The sequence below is a fragment of the Anopheles coustani genome, chromosome 3 (genome assembly GCF_943734705.1).
Source record: "Anopheles coustani chromosome 3, idAnoCousDA_361_x.2, whole genome shotgun sequence".
In the NCBI taxonomy this organism is placed as follows: Eukaryota; Metazoa; Arthropoda; class Insecta; order Diptera; family Culicidae; genus Anopheles; species Anopheles coustani.
In genome coordinates, this window is record NC_071288.1 from 13,311,672 (window position 1) to 13,328,385 (window position 16,714).

Below are 16,714 nucleotides of genomic sequence, written 5' to 3' on the forward strand. Positions count from 1 at the left end.
TACACCTGTGTGAGCCTCGCGCTTAGAACCACCGCAACCACCAACACCAGCGTGGCAACGCGGTTTCGTGGAACCGCGACGGTGGTGGCGCCGTTGTCATGGTGTTCGGAACGCGAATCCGCCGCCGATCTCCGTCGTAGTGTGCGGCTGTTGGTGTGCAATAGAGACCACGGGCCGCAGCTTTCCGGAGCCGCCGTCACGTTCGCGTGCGTCAGTTGAGTTCGAAACCTGGTCGCGTACGGACACGGCACCTGTACGTGCACCTCGTCGCTGTTTTCCTCCCCGTTCGCGGCCACCCCCCCCGGTGCGAGGGTCGATCAAAACAAAAAACAAATCAACCAAACAAACCACCCCCTCCCGGGACACGAGATCAACCGAGAGGGGTAGCGTAAGTGTGGTGCGTTTTCTTCCTTCCGTCCGAGTTTTTCCCTCGACATTCGCTTGCGGCAGGTCTCGGCAGGTGATGTGGCGCGTGCGGTGTCCTCGCGATTGGCGCACCAACTTCTTGTTCTAGCGCTCATTCTTCGGCCCATTGTTTCCCCCCGTTGTTACCGTGTGCTAGTGCGTGTGTAAGGTGCTGGTTGAGCCCGCCTTTTGCGTAAAAGCAGTAAAAACCCCGTGTGGAAAAAAAATCGCCATCCCCTCATATACGCCCCCTTCATGGGGAGGAAATGAGCACGGCGCGATAAATTTGCGTGCGTATCTCGCGGCCCGTGCTGCTGCGTGTCACCGCGATCAGTGTATTTCTCTGTGTATGTGTGTTTGCGTATGTGTGCACCTTTCGATGGGAGTATACGTGTGATTCTGTGGCCACACATTTCTATCCACGGTTCTTGATGTCGCGATCGTACCGATCGAGCGCGCGCGCGCCTTCCGGTGGAGGATCGTTTTTCCCCTCGGTTTCATGTTTTGATGTTTCAATGTGATTTAAAAAATAAAACCTTCACCTCGTCCGCGTGCTCCAAAGCAGTAGGCGTTTGCCTTCGATTGTCAACATTTGGGCAGATCCAAGCAGCCGGATCGGTTCGGCTTGCCGTTCGTATTTTCGCGACGAGAAGATTTCGCTACACTCGGGCGAAATTTTACTTTCCCACGGTGTCCCCACACACGCCCGAGCGACGCCGCACGCGAACTGCGGCTGTAAGGAGGAAGCGGCTCGGTGCGGATCGGGTTTCGACGGGGCAACAACACTGACAACGCGGCGGTGTGGTAAGATTTGATGCGGTGGAAAAATCGAAAGGTTCGTCCGAGAGAGAGATAGAGAAAGGGTGTAGAAGAAGCAAGAGGTGAGCGCAGTGGAAGAAAAGTTACCTAGCGAGTGGAAAGTAAGCAAGCGATCGAGACGCGCAACGATAAGCGAGATCGAGATCGAAACGAGAAAGTGCATCATCACAACGGTGCTGGAGTAGAAGAAAATCGACGAAAGGAATAACAAAACACGATACGAAGTCAAGAATCGAACTGCTGCAAAGATGAGGATCCGAAGTCTACTGCTCGCTCCGGCCACCCTCGGGGTGTTTATTATAGGTAAGTGGGTGAAATGGGATAGAAAATCATAATAAAAAGCCTAAGGTAGGACACTTAATGAGTGAACGAAAAGATAATCTTTATAAATACAGTGCTTCCAACCTTTCGTTATATGAGTTGGTTTTAAGTAACTAACACACATTCAGATGATCTACTGTCAAATGCGGATTGATTTACAATGCAAAACTACGATAAAGAGAAGGCAGAAACTTTATCACCTTTACCATAAATCGTATACTATTAACGACAAACCACCTTTCCGACCCACTGATCGCCTACGTTTGGATCTAAGGCGCGACTTTTAGCAGTCTCCGGTCTAGCCGCAACGCCGTGAGTCATGCGTTGGAATTTGTAAACCGCCCGCGTCGTCACGACCACAATGAGGTGTTTCAGGTTACGGTGAACCAGCACCAGCATCGTGCCCTTCCATTGAGCTACTCCTACGGGGCTGTTTCTTGGAACGTTTTTTTTTCGCTGCCTCAACGGTGGTCGGTTGTAGAGACGGGATTTTCAATGAAGAAACAATATGTACACTCAATCCCCCTTTGCTGTATGACATCAGAGTAATTTACACATCCTACGACGTCGATGGACCAGTTTTATCGAAAAGGTTTTTTTATCCACCTTTATTATCGCTGAAGATGTACAACCTGGCAGGGCTCCTTCTAAGTGGTTCATCGTAGGAGAAGCCCACAGTCCAAGGCGTGACAAACACGCATACCACCGCATGCTAACCTGTACGAAAAAAAAACCCAACGATCAACAAACACTACCCTGCACTGAGATGAATTTGAATTCCACCGGTTTCCATCGAGCCAAAGTAAAAGGGCGAAATAGAGACGGAGCGTGGGAGAGAAAGGGAGAAGGAGAACCGATCGCGAAGACGATGGTGGGATGGGATCGTTAAGAAAGTTCCAACCGTGTAAGACGTGTACGTTATTCACGTGTGTTTGTGAGGGGGCACAGTGTTCTCCCTGGTCGTTCTTGCCGTCGAGCGCGGTTGAAAACATGCCGTAATGGTCGAAGACGCTGCGGGAATCGGCAAACCTGAAATCATCATCACCGTCATCATCAGGTCAGGTTGTGATGCGAGAAGCAACACACGCGGCAGCGACATCGCAAAGACCAACCGTGCAGGAAACTTTGAACCGAAAGCACCGAAACATCACTCCGGCAGACGTATGCGTGTGCTGACTCAAGTAGGACGAAGCGAAAAGACGCGCAAAAGACTAGCAGGAGATGGACAACAACCAGGCACGAAACGTAAAGACAGACCAACAAACAACACGCTTTAGGAGCGGGGAAAGGAAAGGGAAGAAAAGGAAGCAGTGGAAAAGAAAAATACTCACCGCGGAGGGTTCGTCTCCGGCATCCCGTTGAAGTCTTTCGTTTTTGGTGCTACCTTTCGCTTGGCTTTCGTAAGAACTTTTTCTCGCCGTACGTTGAGGCGGCCGTCTATTGTCTCGTCGCGCTGTGGGAACTAATTGGGTTCTGTTTTATGGCGGACGGTGGAGAAATGGTGGCCGAGGTCGCTCCTACGTACATGCGTGTGCGCATTAGAGTACTACCCGAAATTAAAAGGAATAACCATTTATTTGCTCGGGAAATCCGGACAGGCAGAACTTACAACAAGGGAAAAAACCAGGATTGGAACAATGAAGTTTGTGAGCAAATCCCATTAAAGCAAGATGAAGCAGTAAAATTCTAATTTTCATTACACCCGAGTTGCCGAAAGTCCGGTGCTGGTTCTGAACAAATAAAAGGGCGAATTGGTCGTAAAACTACCCGCATCCGTTGAAGGTCCGTTTCCGGAGGGAACTGAGAAACGCCTTTTTTTTGGAATCGTCAAATTTGTTGCTTTTATACAAACGAAGGGCAATCGAGATGAAAATCACAATGAAAAAGGTCCAATGGGAACTTTAAGATAGTTTTTGTTGACATCAACATCTTTTGAGGTAGAAACAAAAACTGTAAGCTAATTTTTAAATTCTACTGTTCATTTAAATATTCTTCATATCAAACAAAAAGAGTACAAACCCTGAGCACTAAACTATTTCACCTTGTTCGGTTTCTGGGCGGATTTTCTCTAGGCAAAGCGGTTTCACAGCGAAACCTTGAACTTGTAAATGTTGTCGGTGCCTCTTACCCTTAGTCAGGATTATCCGTAACGCTGCAGTTGCACCACATGGCGAAACAAAACTTCACTTTCGCAGGAATATATTACCTGCGACTGGTCGCTCCTCGAGACCCTTTCCAAAAAGCTCCAAGGAGAATAAGTAAAAGGTCACACGAACATACAAATCGATAAATTATCCTACATTTCCGCCCGTCGACGGGCCGATCGATTCTTGGTTGAGAAGTGGCAAAAGGAAAGGTTGTTGCAAAACGCTTTTTTCTGTGCCATTGAAGGTAATGCAATTAGCACGCAAAGGACTTGAACACACGTGTCTTTGGCAAACGTTTAGACGCGAAGCACCAACCAAGAAAATCATTTGCTCGCTTTCTGGGTTGCATTCTTTCGCCCAAGGGACAGAGCCCTTTTTGGGGTTCAATTTTGTACCGAAGATCGTAAATAAAATCCCCGACATCCGGGATTCCAGCTTCTTTGTTACGTTGTAAAAACAGTCCGAAGCGAAAACCAATTCGCAACATGGCGAAATCTAGCACATATTTGCTTACTTTCACGCTTCGTTCACCTTCACAAATTTCTCTCGCCGACCGGGTTCTCGCTTTAGACTAAAAACAAGGCAAAGAAACACCCTCCAAAGACGGTGTCCGTTCTTCTGAAAACTCCTTTCCACCGTCAACAGCCTTTCGAGCCTTTGTGCGAACTTCTTCGACCCGGTGCAGCACCCCGAGCGAGGCGCATTTCTTTTTTCTGTTTTGTCGGTGGCGTGCTGGAACCTTTCGACCGAAAATGAGGCCACCGACCGGCGGTCCGACGACTCCGAGAGTGCTCTTTCGCCCAAGGGCCACCGGGGAGTGTCCGGATGGTGTCGCTTTCAACCCTCAACTGGCTTGCTTGCTTGTTGTTTTTGTTTTCTTATTTCGCCTCTTGCTTGACCGCAATGACGTCCCTTTCGGGAAAGGGGATCTCGATCGGGGGCAGCTTGGCTGACTCAACCGGACACAAAAGGGCGGCAAAGGAGGACAACCGCGATGCTGTCCGATAGTGCTGGCCGGTTTGAAGCCAATGCTCAACGAAGCATGATACCGAGGTTCGGTAATTTTCGGGGCTTCTTAGGAAAAGCCACGCAGAAAGGAGTGTGAAAAGATGCTGAAGAACTGCAGACTTAGCTTTCGCTGAGTTGATAAAGTAATATTTACCTTCTTCTTACCACAAGATGATGATCCCATCATCGTCAATGTTTGGGTACGTTCAATGCTTTTTTTAACTTTGTATTCCATTTCACTATGAGTCAGTTTTAAAGTTTTTGAAAGAAGGTGCTCAACCTAGAAGGAGTCAGGAACCCAGTTTTTACAGCTGAAATGACATTGCGGTCCGGAGTGTTTTTCCTTGCAATTCACAAGTTGATTAACAATTTTGTCGGTTTTACACATGCAAAACATACGGAGGGATGTAAAGGTGGAAGAATGTTTACTTATTGGGTTATTGTGAAATCTTTTCTATATCGTATCGAAAGCAGCCTTTATTAACACCATAAATAACCCACGCCTCTCGTCACGAATTCATAGTCCACCACTAGTTCGGAAGAAAACTTGTTCGACATAAGCCCCAGAGCTGCGAACATTCGCCGTAGCTACAAAAAACCTAAAGCACACCTACTAATTAAACCATATTCGCCAAACTGTGGACACCGTTTTCACACCCTCTACGTTTGCATCTCAAAAACCGGGTTAATAGCCGTACCGACCTCGAGCCGCCACCTACGAGTGCGTGCAGAGGTAAATGTGAATGAAAACATTCGTTCGTTTCATTCGGCAAACACATTTCTTCGGCCCAAAACCCCGCCAAGGTTTGCAGCAAAACCAATTAAATGATTCATCTAGCCGGTCACCTTTCGCGCAGCGGGATGTAAACTATGTTGTTTGCGTTGTCATAGCGCACGTTGCATGGTGTTGTTTTATGCTAAGCTACTAAACACCGTTAGAGGCGCTCCGCGGGCGCACTGGCAACGGAACAAATCAACAAACAAAGAACATACCAGGCAGGATTCGACGGGAATTGCTGCCCTTTTAAAAACCGGTAGCAGATGGCTGGTTTGTCGCCAGGATTTTCCCAGCAGACTCTCTACCGCATGTCATTGGCATGAGTCATTAGCTGTATATCAGTTGATCATCGATCAACTTTGTTCAATTACTCATTAGCATTGTTAAGATAAAAGGGAAAAATAAGGGAATTATTTTACGGTCATTCTTACAATTCATTCTTTCCTATAAAACTGTGTTGGCCGAGCGAAACATAAAACTATCGGTATCGAATATACTTTAAGACAAATATTCGGTTTTAAAAGTTGCGATCATCGGTATAGATAAATTGGGTTTTCTGTTTTTACAGAAGTCTTATAAATTTCCTCAACAACATCTACCATTTGATTTGTGCATTTGGTTGCGGCAACCTCCTTGCCATATTTATATTGGAAATATTTTTTTTCCAATTGAGGAAACCAAGGCAAACTTTACTTATAAGCATGCGTGCTCTCAAAAAGAATCCAGAATAGCATAGTATAAGTAATGCTACTTTACTTGTAATGATTTAAAAACTATCGTTAAAATTTAAAATCGAAGATTTGCAAATAACATTTCATAATGTAGAAATTTTTGAAAGATTTGAAAAAGTGATCCAAAATTAAGTAAATCCGATTGATCCATTATTACTTTACATTTTATGAACAAACTTCATACAAATACATTTAGTATTTACGATAACTCCAAATTATAGAGCGACAAAGGAAGATATTTACTAAATAAGTATGATATACTCGGGTCCGCGACAGCCGAGCGGTAGCGCCGGTTAGAAAATCGTCCCATGAGCGCCGGGGCTCACCACCTCGACGGCGTGGGTTCGAATCCCAACCGAGACCGTACCCTCCCCTGTACGAGAGGACTGACTATCCACGTACAACAGGGAAACAAGTCTCGTAAGCCCTTAACGGGCAGGCATAACCAAGAGGTCGTTACGCCAAGAAGAAGAAGTATGATATACTGCATACAATAAATACGTACTCCCAACAGACCATAAAACTAAAACAGTGTCGATCGTATCAGATCGGGTTTTTAGAGTTTAATAATGAAATTCCCTTCAACCTGCTTTCATCGCAATACATAATGTCATTTCCATCAGACCAAACATGCAGGTGCATACATACATTTCACCCATTGCGTTCGAACAATGTGTGCTAGCCTGATTTCAAACCCACAACATGTACAATGGGCTGCCGAACACGCCACGTCCAGACGGGAGTGGTGGAATGTTTCCCGATTTTCCCAAACCCACCCTTTCTGTTTTTCCCCGCCCAAACCCAGCCTTCCCAGCGTCCTGCACGCTTGCTGTCATTCATTCTTTCTATCGCTCTATTTTCTTTTTTCTTCCCTTTTTTTGTCATTCCCGTATCATTGTTGGTGCATGTTTTTCACCCTGGCGGGAAATTACATTGCGTACCGGGCTGCAGCATAGAGGCGATGGTGGAAAATGCAAATTGATACGCGCCACTGAAATCGTACCGAAACCACACCGTATCGTATCCCTTCGCCAGGTGTGTGACACATCTCGGGCCTTTGGTTTGCTCGTTCGAGCATGCTACAAAGGTACTTTAAGTGGATAAAGTGCCGCGCCGGGTTTGGTTGGTCGTGGTGGGTGGGGTAGCATCGGCTGGCCTTTCGCCACCACCCTAACCAGCTGGGTGGGTGTTCTTTCGTCATTTTCGCTTCATTAGGCTTTGCTTTCCACTGGCCGGCCTTCGGTCAGAACGTGGGCCCCCCCGTCAAGTGTCCGCCGGTCCGCCGTGGTATCGATTTTATCGTACGCCGACCTACAACCGTCCTTTATGAGGGGTGTGTGCAATTGAGCGTAAGTGTGCGGTATTGGGTTGGAGTTGGTGGAGCACGCCAGTCGCCACCGAAACCGCGCAAGTTTCAACCCCGATCCCCGGTGGAGCAATCGGACGCCTCGGTCTACTCACGTGTCCATTCAATCCGTTTGCTCGTTCGTTAACACCGCAGGCCAAGCAGAACCCGAACGCTAATCACAGCCTGTCCACCCGGGGGGGAAATACCTTCCGAACAGAACAATCGGCGAGCGCCAAAATTACTACCGACGTGTGGCAGCGATCAATCTCTTGGCCGGTGCCGCATACCGGCGAACACTTAAAGTGTAATTTATGCTGCCGCATCGAAAGGTGTGGGTTTTCTTGGGGTAGCAAAATCGCCCTGGTATGGTAATGTTCCCTCTCGGGGGTGAGAAACGTTGATAGTTTAATAGCAAAACGCACCAAAATCACTAATTATTATGATTACTTATCCCTTTTCCTAAACATTTCTCCTTCTGGGTGCGTGGTAAAGGCTATGATTGTGATATATGATCTCCAGATCCGCCGATACGGACAGTCAAACTAGCGCTAACACGTGTGAAATGCTTGAGAATCATGAGCTGAAAGTTAAGTGAGTTTTGATTGCTGGTCTTTAAAAATAAACTAAGCTAACAATAATTATTATTTAATGATTACTTGACCAATTATTGAGTTATAGAAACGGATTGGTTGAAGTAAAGTTAATCTCCTCCTATTTTCGATCCCGGTTGGAGATACGTGTTCGTTAAGTTGTATCAAATAAAGTAACATGTGTTTAACTATAATTGTATTTTTGACAATCAACTTTTTTAACACGATAATTTGTCTACTGACAATCTGTACACTCCCATCCCCTCTCATCCCAGGGGCGGATATTTCAAAGCACCACGTTAACTGGAAAATTGACGTCAACTATGATGTGTACATCATTTCATTTTCTTCATATACCCATTTTTTCTCCTCCCTTTGCGATCGCGCTTGGTTCGTAGACGCCGTTTATTTTTATTTTTTTTCGGACACGTTACATAACCCTTCGGTCCATTGCGAACGAACCGGCTGGTGTGGTGGTACTATGTATCATGGTTGTAAGTTCGGTATTGTGCTAATCTCAACCCCCTTCTCCACCGTCTCGCGGTAGGGTAGGTCTGCACGTGGCACTGTAAAACCCACCCACCGTAGTGTGCACATGATTGATTTGTGGGAGATCGTATCGGATCGGTTTGCGGTGCGGTGCGAGACCGTTTTGATTTGAAATTCCAAAAAATTAACCGCAAAACCAGCGAGAGTAGCGCTACCGACTTGCGGGTTCGGCACGCTTTATGCCTTTTAATCCCATTTCTTAAACTATTGCATATGCTCGGTTACGTTGAGCGGGCTTTCTATTGAGCAATCATGAGCTGTACACTTTTTAATCGATCTATTGGGAGAATTTAATAGGTTTTTATGTTCTTTCAATTGGTCTCTTTTGTTACTATTTTGTTTATTTTAAATTTTGTTGTGTGCACCAAACCAAATTTTTTATTTTATAAACAAACGATTATGCTGTTGAGAGCCTCAATCCTTTTAATGTGTTTACTTATCTCTTATGCATGTTTGTATGCACTTTTGCTCGAGGACGAAATTAATGGTGAACAGAAAAATACCCCCAAATGGCTTCCCGAAGAAAGCAACCGCACAACAAAACGCTCATAATTATGCTGACCGAAACCAATCGCCGGTAAGTGACTATTTAACACGAAGCTACAAACCGGGAAGCGCGGCAAGCTTTTGAACGCCGGTACCATGTTGCCTCCGAAAAACCGGCACTTGATGCGCGCCTCAAGCCTTATGTTACTTTCCCCGCATAAAATCACACACACACACACTCACACACAGACCAATTGGCAGCTTGGGACGGGATCGTTAGACAGGCTCTCGGTTGAGGCTCCATTAGCAAGTCTTAATGACTTCCTCGACGGTACGATGGAACGTGATCTCGTCGAAGCCTGTGGGAAAGCAAAGACGCGCTCGCAGAAAAGGAAGGAGTCGGGTGAACATGCTCCATAACACGTCCCGTATAGTGCACATTGCCAGTAACATTGTCTGCCGGTTGAGGTTAAGACTGGTTGTTCTTAAAATCGGAAGAAAGGGGAGCTACAAGCGTGATCCTACAAAACCCCGCCTTGGAAAAGAGGTGTTAGAAGATTATTTGTTTTATCGTCGACAACGAGTTGTATGTTTAGATTAGAATAATGTATCATTAGGTGTTGATCGTGAGCAGTTCGATGCATGAGTTCGTTAGAAGCTTCATATGAATTCATGATCAAATGCCTCACGACCATGCCAAAGGATTGTCATTAGACTAGAATTGATATGTTTAGAGTGTGTCCAATTTAAAACTGTAATGGAATCATCGCATAGGCAAACTACGTTGCAATAACAAACAACCTCCATGAATCTCCATAATGCACGTTCTATGGTCATTAAGACGTTAAAAACACCATTCCCACTTCGACTGTTTTGAAGTTAATTGAAGAAGATCCCAGAAAGAACCACCAAAAGCATTACCTTCACATTCGAACATTGAACTTTCTTGAAGCCTTTTTTCAAGAACCCCGTCCCGACGTTGTGCCACCGTTGTGTCACGGACTTTGGCCACCGTCGTTTACTTCGGCTCTTGCTTTTATTTCTAGCGCACGCGAAACCTCGCAAAGTTACGCATCGCGGCGACTTATCTTCCGTCTGCAGTTTTCCGTTGTTTTCATTTCGCTTCTTTTCTTTCTGTTTCCTCCCGCAAGGCAGCATTCGTGCGACATTTGTTTTGGTTCGCGGGGCACGTAATTATGCTGACAGTTTTTTCTTCTTCTATTTTTCTTTTATATATTTGGTCTTGCCAGTGTTTTGCACCCGCTTCTGGGTGTACGATTCGATCCGATGATTAATTCGTACCCCTGTCCCCAATCACCTTTGCGCCACCCTCCGAAGACGTAATCTGACAGCAATACCGTTTCTTCCAGCGGAGGTGCATGCTCGTTTTTCGACCAACTCTTGCTTCCTGTCCCTTCTACCACGCGACGGTTTACGTTCCGCTCGTTGAAGGTGGTTCGTCGGGGTGGCAGAAATTTAATCGCTGAAAAAGCTGCCAATTTCCGCTGCACGGTGGAATGCCGCGGGAAGTGGAAGTATTTTTCATATCCGATACACTTCGTTTTGATTAGTGTCAACCTTTTAATGGCAAATCTGATTATGGAGCAATCTTCCGTACAAGAATTATTATGAAATCATTCGCATCGTTTAAGCGGGACGGCTATTAAGGTTTTTTAAGCAAAAAGATTAATTTAATTCCAGATGAATTTTTAAAATTTTAAAGGCTATTTTTGGAGCTCAACCTTAAAATGAGTCATTGATAGAAAATGTTCCATCGCTATCTTCCCATTCCTCTTCGTTCCTTGCGTTCATAAGTCGCGAGTCAATGTATGAAATCAAAGTAAACAATCCGCGGAAAAGATTATCTCTTTCCCGCTTTTAGTACGACTGATAACGGACCCAACGACACGAATTACAGGACAGTGTTTTACAACGCCCCCATCATCGATAGACAACCCTTCCTATTCTGCTCCCCCAACATTGGCCACGTAATGTTGTTCTGATTAATTATGAGCCCTTGCCCGGACCGAAGGCGATTTGTTGTGCTTGGGTTTTCTTATCAGCCTCGTCGTAAGGTTCGTCGGTGGAATGCAATTGTTTGGATAGAAAGAAAAGACGATACTTTCAAGTTTATTGAAAATGACGCACCTACACCAACGCAATTCCGAATTGCGAAAATGTGTACATTATCTTATCTCCTAGCACAACATTGTGGGCCAATCGGCGAGAGTCAATGTTTCCCCGTGGAACGCCACAATATCTATCGTGGCACGTAGCGAAAATATCATTTTTATCCAATTTGAGCAACGGGTTTTCAGTTTAGAACATCATAAACGAGTATAAACTGAAACCTGTAATTGATAACTTTTAAAACAAAGCCCTTTTTCCAGACCCTTTTTGTGGGTCGGGAGTGGGAGTTAATTTGATATGGGTTTGTTCTTTAATTGAAAAATAAAAAATATCTTCAAGCCAGGCTGCAAACCGGTCTGATTGAAAGGAAAACCCAAATTGATCAAAATAATTGGTGAAATTAATTGCGACCGAAGGTGGGCGTAGAGGTTAAACATTATATCACTCGAGCGGCTGCATAAATGGAATTTTTTCAGTTGGAAAACGTTTTCCTCACCACCGCAAGAAGGTCAAGCAAACGGAGGGGGAGATGAAAAAAGTGCGAGGGGAAACCGAAGCGCACGCGGTAGATTTTCACTTTAAATTTCACTTTCGATCCACCAGCCAAAACCTTCACGTAACCTCTCGCGGTCGGTGTTTTTCTTTTTGTGTTTCATTTTGTTTTGGTTTTAACACTGACTTTTGTGTTACCGCCACGTTTTTGGTTTTACTTTTCGGTACCTTTCCACCATGCTGTCGAGCATCTTGTTTTCGCAGTTCTCGTTTTATTGTTTTCCTGTGTGCAAATTGCCCGCCAATTGGGAATTGGGAGGAAAATTTCCATTCAATAAGCCGCTCACTTACGACGCAGGGCTCCTACTGTTTAGGGTACGGTCGTTAACCTACGAAGCGTTCGGATTGGAGGAGCAAAACTAGTCGTACCGGGCGTGAATTGTCTTAATTTTATGAGATCAGCCCCTGTTTGCCCCTTCTTTCCGCGGGGAAGGCTTAAGCAACGGAAAAAGGAGTGAGAGAAAAAGGTTTGAAGTCAATTATGGAGCAACTTGTGGAGGCTGATTTAATGCCGGTTTCCATTGGCAACGGTTCGCAATCAACTCAGCATCAGCTCACTTCATCGATTGCTTTTGTTTTTCGTACATAATTTCTTCTTTTACCACTCATTTCCAATAATCATTTTCTTTTCCTTATACCATCGTTCAAAACAACTCTGATCGTTCTCTACTCGGCGATGACCTCAGCTATCGTTTTTCACTTTCGACCATGAAAAAGCATCGAATGGTGTGTCTTTCGGTGCACGGTTATTTGACGAGTTTTTATAACCTCATCCTCCCCGGTGGAGAATGCCAGCTACTGATGGAGTGGTTTTCGATTCCCTCGAACGGCTCCCGGGTGAAGCGACGCACATAACCGTCGACCGTCGTCGGCTGCTGAACACGAGACGTGATTCTTCCAAGCGATTCTCTGCACCTCGACACGGTCAATGTCGCTCGATCGTGAAAGATTATCGGCTAGTTTTGTGCAAAACAAAGACATTCATTTTATTGCCCCGAAGTGGAGTGAAACGAAAAGACTCCGTGAGTTTTGAGGGGGAACGTGTGTGGAGTAATTAGCGACCGACGACAAATAAATCTACGAAGACTGTGCCGGTCAAGCTATCGGCGTCGTACACGTGCCAGGGAGAAGTGGGTAAGAGTTGGCAACCATTCGCGACCGTTACGTAATCGCTGCCTGAGGGAAACGGGCATCGTTTACACCAAGTGGCTTAGTGCCCTCATTGCAGTTGGTTCTGTTCAACGTCATCGTCGTTTTCCTGAGGCGTTCGACTTTATGAAGTGAACCAGGTCGCAAGATAGTAGCAAAGCATATCATTTTATGGTCCAGGTTTGTTTGCGACTTCGGAAGGAATAGAAATCTTTTCAAAGCACGTTTCTAGGCATTGAAAAGCATCACCCATAAACTCTCAAGTGATTTGAAAACAATGGCTCATAAAAATTAATATTTGCAGCGCCACCGTTTGCAGAGTAAATTTAAAACACGCTTCCATCGAGAGATGAATCATGCTAAAGTCACGATCAAGTAGCACATGTTAATGACACTTTGCTCTTCTTGAATCCACGACGAACGGATTTAATGAAAATCCACACATTTTGCTGCTCCGAAGAATGAGCATCGCAAACGCTTCATGCAAATTGCATCCGAGAAGAGTGAATCGAACGTCCAACTTCCTTTAATTTCCTTTGCGCGGTTTGTTTGCCATCGGAAGTGGCAAGATGCGTCCGGCAACCTATTCGTCGCTTAAATATGCGGAAGGCGTCTTTCTCATGCGCGTTTCGCTTCGTGTCTTAGTAAAGTCCTCTCATATGATCGTTGCTCTACCTTTGTTCAATCACTTCTTAGGCCATTCGCCGTCTTACGGGTGTTGCGATAAAGAGCATCGCTAACGCTTGTCCGTCTTGGGTAACAACCTCGCAAGAAGAAACAAACCCACGGAACCGTGACCACGGCGGTAATGACCCCAAAAAAGATGGGCGTCGTACAACGCAGCCATCCGTGCGGTTCTTGTTCTTCACTGGTGTTGGCCCAAGTTGAATTTCTTCATCAACAACCCGGGGGCTGAGGTGAAGCAGTTTAGATTTAGCCTTAGATGATACCTTTGAGTTGAAAACCTACCTAATTTGTACGTAACATAACACCTACGCTCGAGAATACGAAGTAACCTGAAAATACCAGCATGCGTCCATGAGTCAGCAGTGGAAATATGTTGATGGAATGTTGCGATTAGTTAGCATAAACGTGTGTCCATCGTCTAGTTTGTCGGTTCGTCCGCGTGTTGGAGCGTGTGACCACCCGCCCTAGCAATGAGCTGGTACATTGTATTCGGTTTGGAGGTGATTTCGAGTCACGATTGGTATTTCAGAAATTGGAGCGAACGAAAAAATTCAATGCGAGACGCAAACCACGCTCAGTATATGATTTATAACCCTCGCCTTGTTTGGAGGAATTTCGTGTCGCGTGATTTAGAATCGAATTGTAGTTTCGTTTGGAATCGTTCATAAATGGAAATATTTGAAATAAAGCTTCTAGAACGTATTTAAAAAAAATCGAGACATTTTGTTCTATTTGAAATGCAAAGCAAATTAATTTATAAATTGCAAAAAGTCATGAATAATTAAATAGTTTTGATTAAAACTTCCAATAATTTGAAAGGAGCGGCGAATTATCTGTTTTCCTTCATCTAGTTCATATGGGAAAAAAATAAATTGGTATGTAACTAGCGAGATAATATACCGGCTACAGACGGAAGACTTCAATCAAATTATCTTACCTCCCCGGTGAGTAGACGACGAACCCCACAATGAAAACCTACCACAACTTTCCTCCGACGGTCAGGCGAGAGAAAATATAATCCCGCGGTGCTAATTAAATCCCTTATCTCACCGATCGCCTGCCAGATGGACAGATGACAACGTTTTTTCTCACGATCTCACCAGCCGGCAGCTATCTGGTTGAATTTCCACGCCTCCGTCGCTGCCACCGGTTGCAAACGGTGGTGGATAATTTACCTTCCGAAAGCGACCGATATGACGCCTGTTTTCACTTTCCGCCATTGGGCAGCATTACTCGCACACGTGAACCAACCCGGGCGGGGAAATTGTCTTTTGATCCCCGCGATGGTGATGGTAATTGGTGTGCGGAAAAGAAACATTTGTGTGCTGCCAAAGTTCCGGTTGGTGGGGCGACTTTCCAGGCGCCATTAACATTCGTCGCCGGCAGAATGTTAATGAAATTATCCTCTTCACCAGCCACCCCGCCCTGCACTACTTCTCGTCTCGCGGCCAGCGTCTCAGCAGCACCGCAGGTGGGAAATAAGTTCATCAGCATGGAATTGCTTCATGTGGTGCTAGCGTAGAGTAACATCTCGAGCCGAGGACGGTCAAAGGGCTGTCGAGTAGAGGAATTCAACATAACAAAACAAAAAATCAAGTACACGTCAAACACCACTGAGAAAGTATGAAACAATGAGTTTGCATAAGACGACCTGCTCGTGACGATTGTTGCGGTTGTGATGAAAATCATTTGTACTCAAGAGAAAAAAACTCTGGTGCGAAACAAAATTGCAGAGATGCTGAACTTTTCATCCAGTTGGAAAATTATGCGAAGTTCAAACGACTCCCCATTGATTGCCCTCAACTGGTGGTGATTGCGTGACACAAAGGTGTGATTCTGTGATGAATGACATGTGGTACGAATGGTAGCCAATTCTTCTCCCTAGCGTAACATAATCGATCGAAAAAGTGCTTGGTATTCACGCCGATACTGTTTCCACATGGAGATAACTTGTGTTCGAAAGAAGCTCCCCAGGTTGGATGCTACAGTTGAGACCGTACCATGACACGCGTTTTAGAAACACTACATAACGGCACTTCTTACACCCTGTTCGGGGACCTACTTTGGACAGAAAAATACCTGACATCTTCACCTTGGAGCAGGTGTCGCCAGGCGCGTTTGGAAAATTTTAGCAACGTCACCGGCTCAATTTTCCTAACGGGATCGAGCGTTCTTTTTGTTTCCTTAAACGACCATCTTCGGGTGAGGTTGGAAAAAATCTCAATAAACGCTATCGGATTGGTTGTTGGGGAGCTAATAATCACTGATATTAATTTTCTCGATTGTTTATAGGATTGGAATCGAGAGAACATGGGGATACTTCTCCCTTTGTCATGATGAAATCCTTTCGACACGCACCGTATATAAGAGACAACAGTTATATTAACTGGTCTTGTCATCATTTAGGGGTTAAATAATTATTTTTTTCCGATTTAGACAAAAAATCGATTGAAATTATCGAGACTCCTTATTTCTTTTGTTATTGAACCTACAAAGATATTGACAAAATTTCCGACAAATTAAATCTCAAACAAGATTAATAAGATTAATACGAACCGAAATGAGAGTATATTATTGTATTCGTTGAAGCGTTATTGTTTTGCAATTTTAAAGTGTTAGTTTATAAACGGGACAACTAGAATAAATTCATCGCTTGGGAATTGGAATCGCAATAGAAATTGACATAACATAAGATAAAAGATTGAGCAAAACCAACCGGCCTCGCTCGCTAATTTATAGCTACTGTATCCATAATAAATTGCCATCCAAAATACCGTGCGATAAAATTTTAACGTTCTTGTCTTATGCTTTTTTCTCTACTCTTGTTTCTCTTCCCAGTGATCCTCCAGTGTTCGGCGCCGACCGTGACGGCGATACAGACGGAAAAGGAAGCCTACTTCAATGGTTCCGCCTACCTTAGGTTACAAACGCCAATGACCCTATGGAGCTATTCGGCGATTAGTTTTAGGTCGTGCAGAGGTAAGTTCGGGTTTTTCGCAAAACGACCAAACGCA

At 45.0% G+C, this 16,714-nt stretch overlaps 1 protein-coding gene across 2 annotated transcripts in view; it reads left to right on the forward strand.

Annotated features, from left to right (window-relative positions):
* LOC131271345 (protein crumbs) overlaps nt 1-16,714 on the forward strand; it is a 33,236-nt gene continuing 16,522 nt past the window's right edge. For both annotated transcript variants that reach the window (XM_058272746.1, XM_058272747.1), the window contains exons 1-2: nt 1-1,527; nt 16,539-16,679. In XM_058272746.1, coding sequence (XP_058128729.1) covers nt 1,473-1,527; nt 16,539-16,679 — 196 coding nt within the window. In that variant the 5' untranslated portion in view covers nt 1-1,472. The remainder of the gene's footprint in view (nt 1,528-16,538; nt 16,680-16,714) is intronic.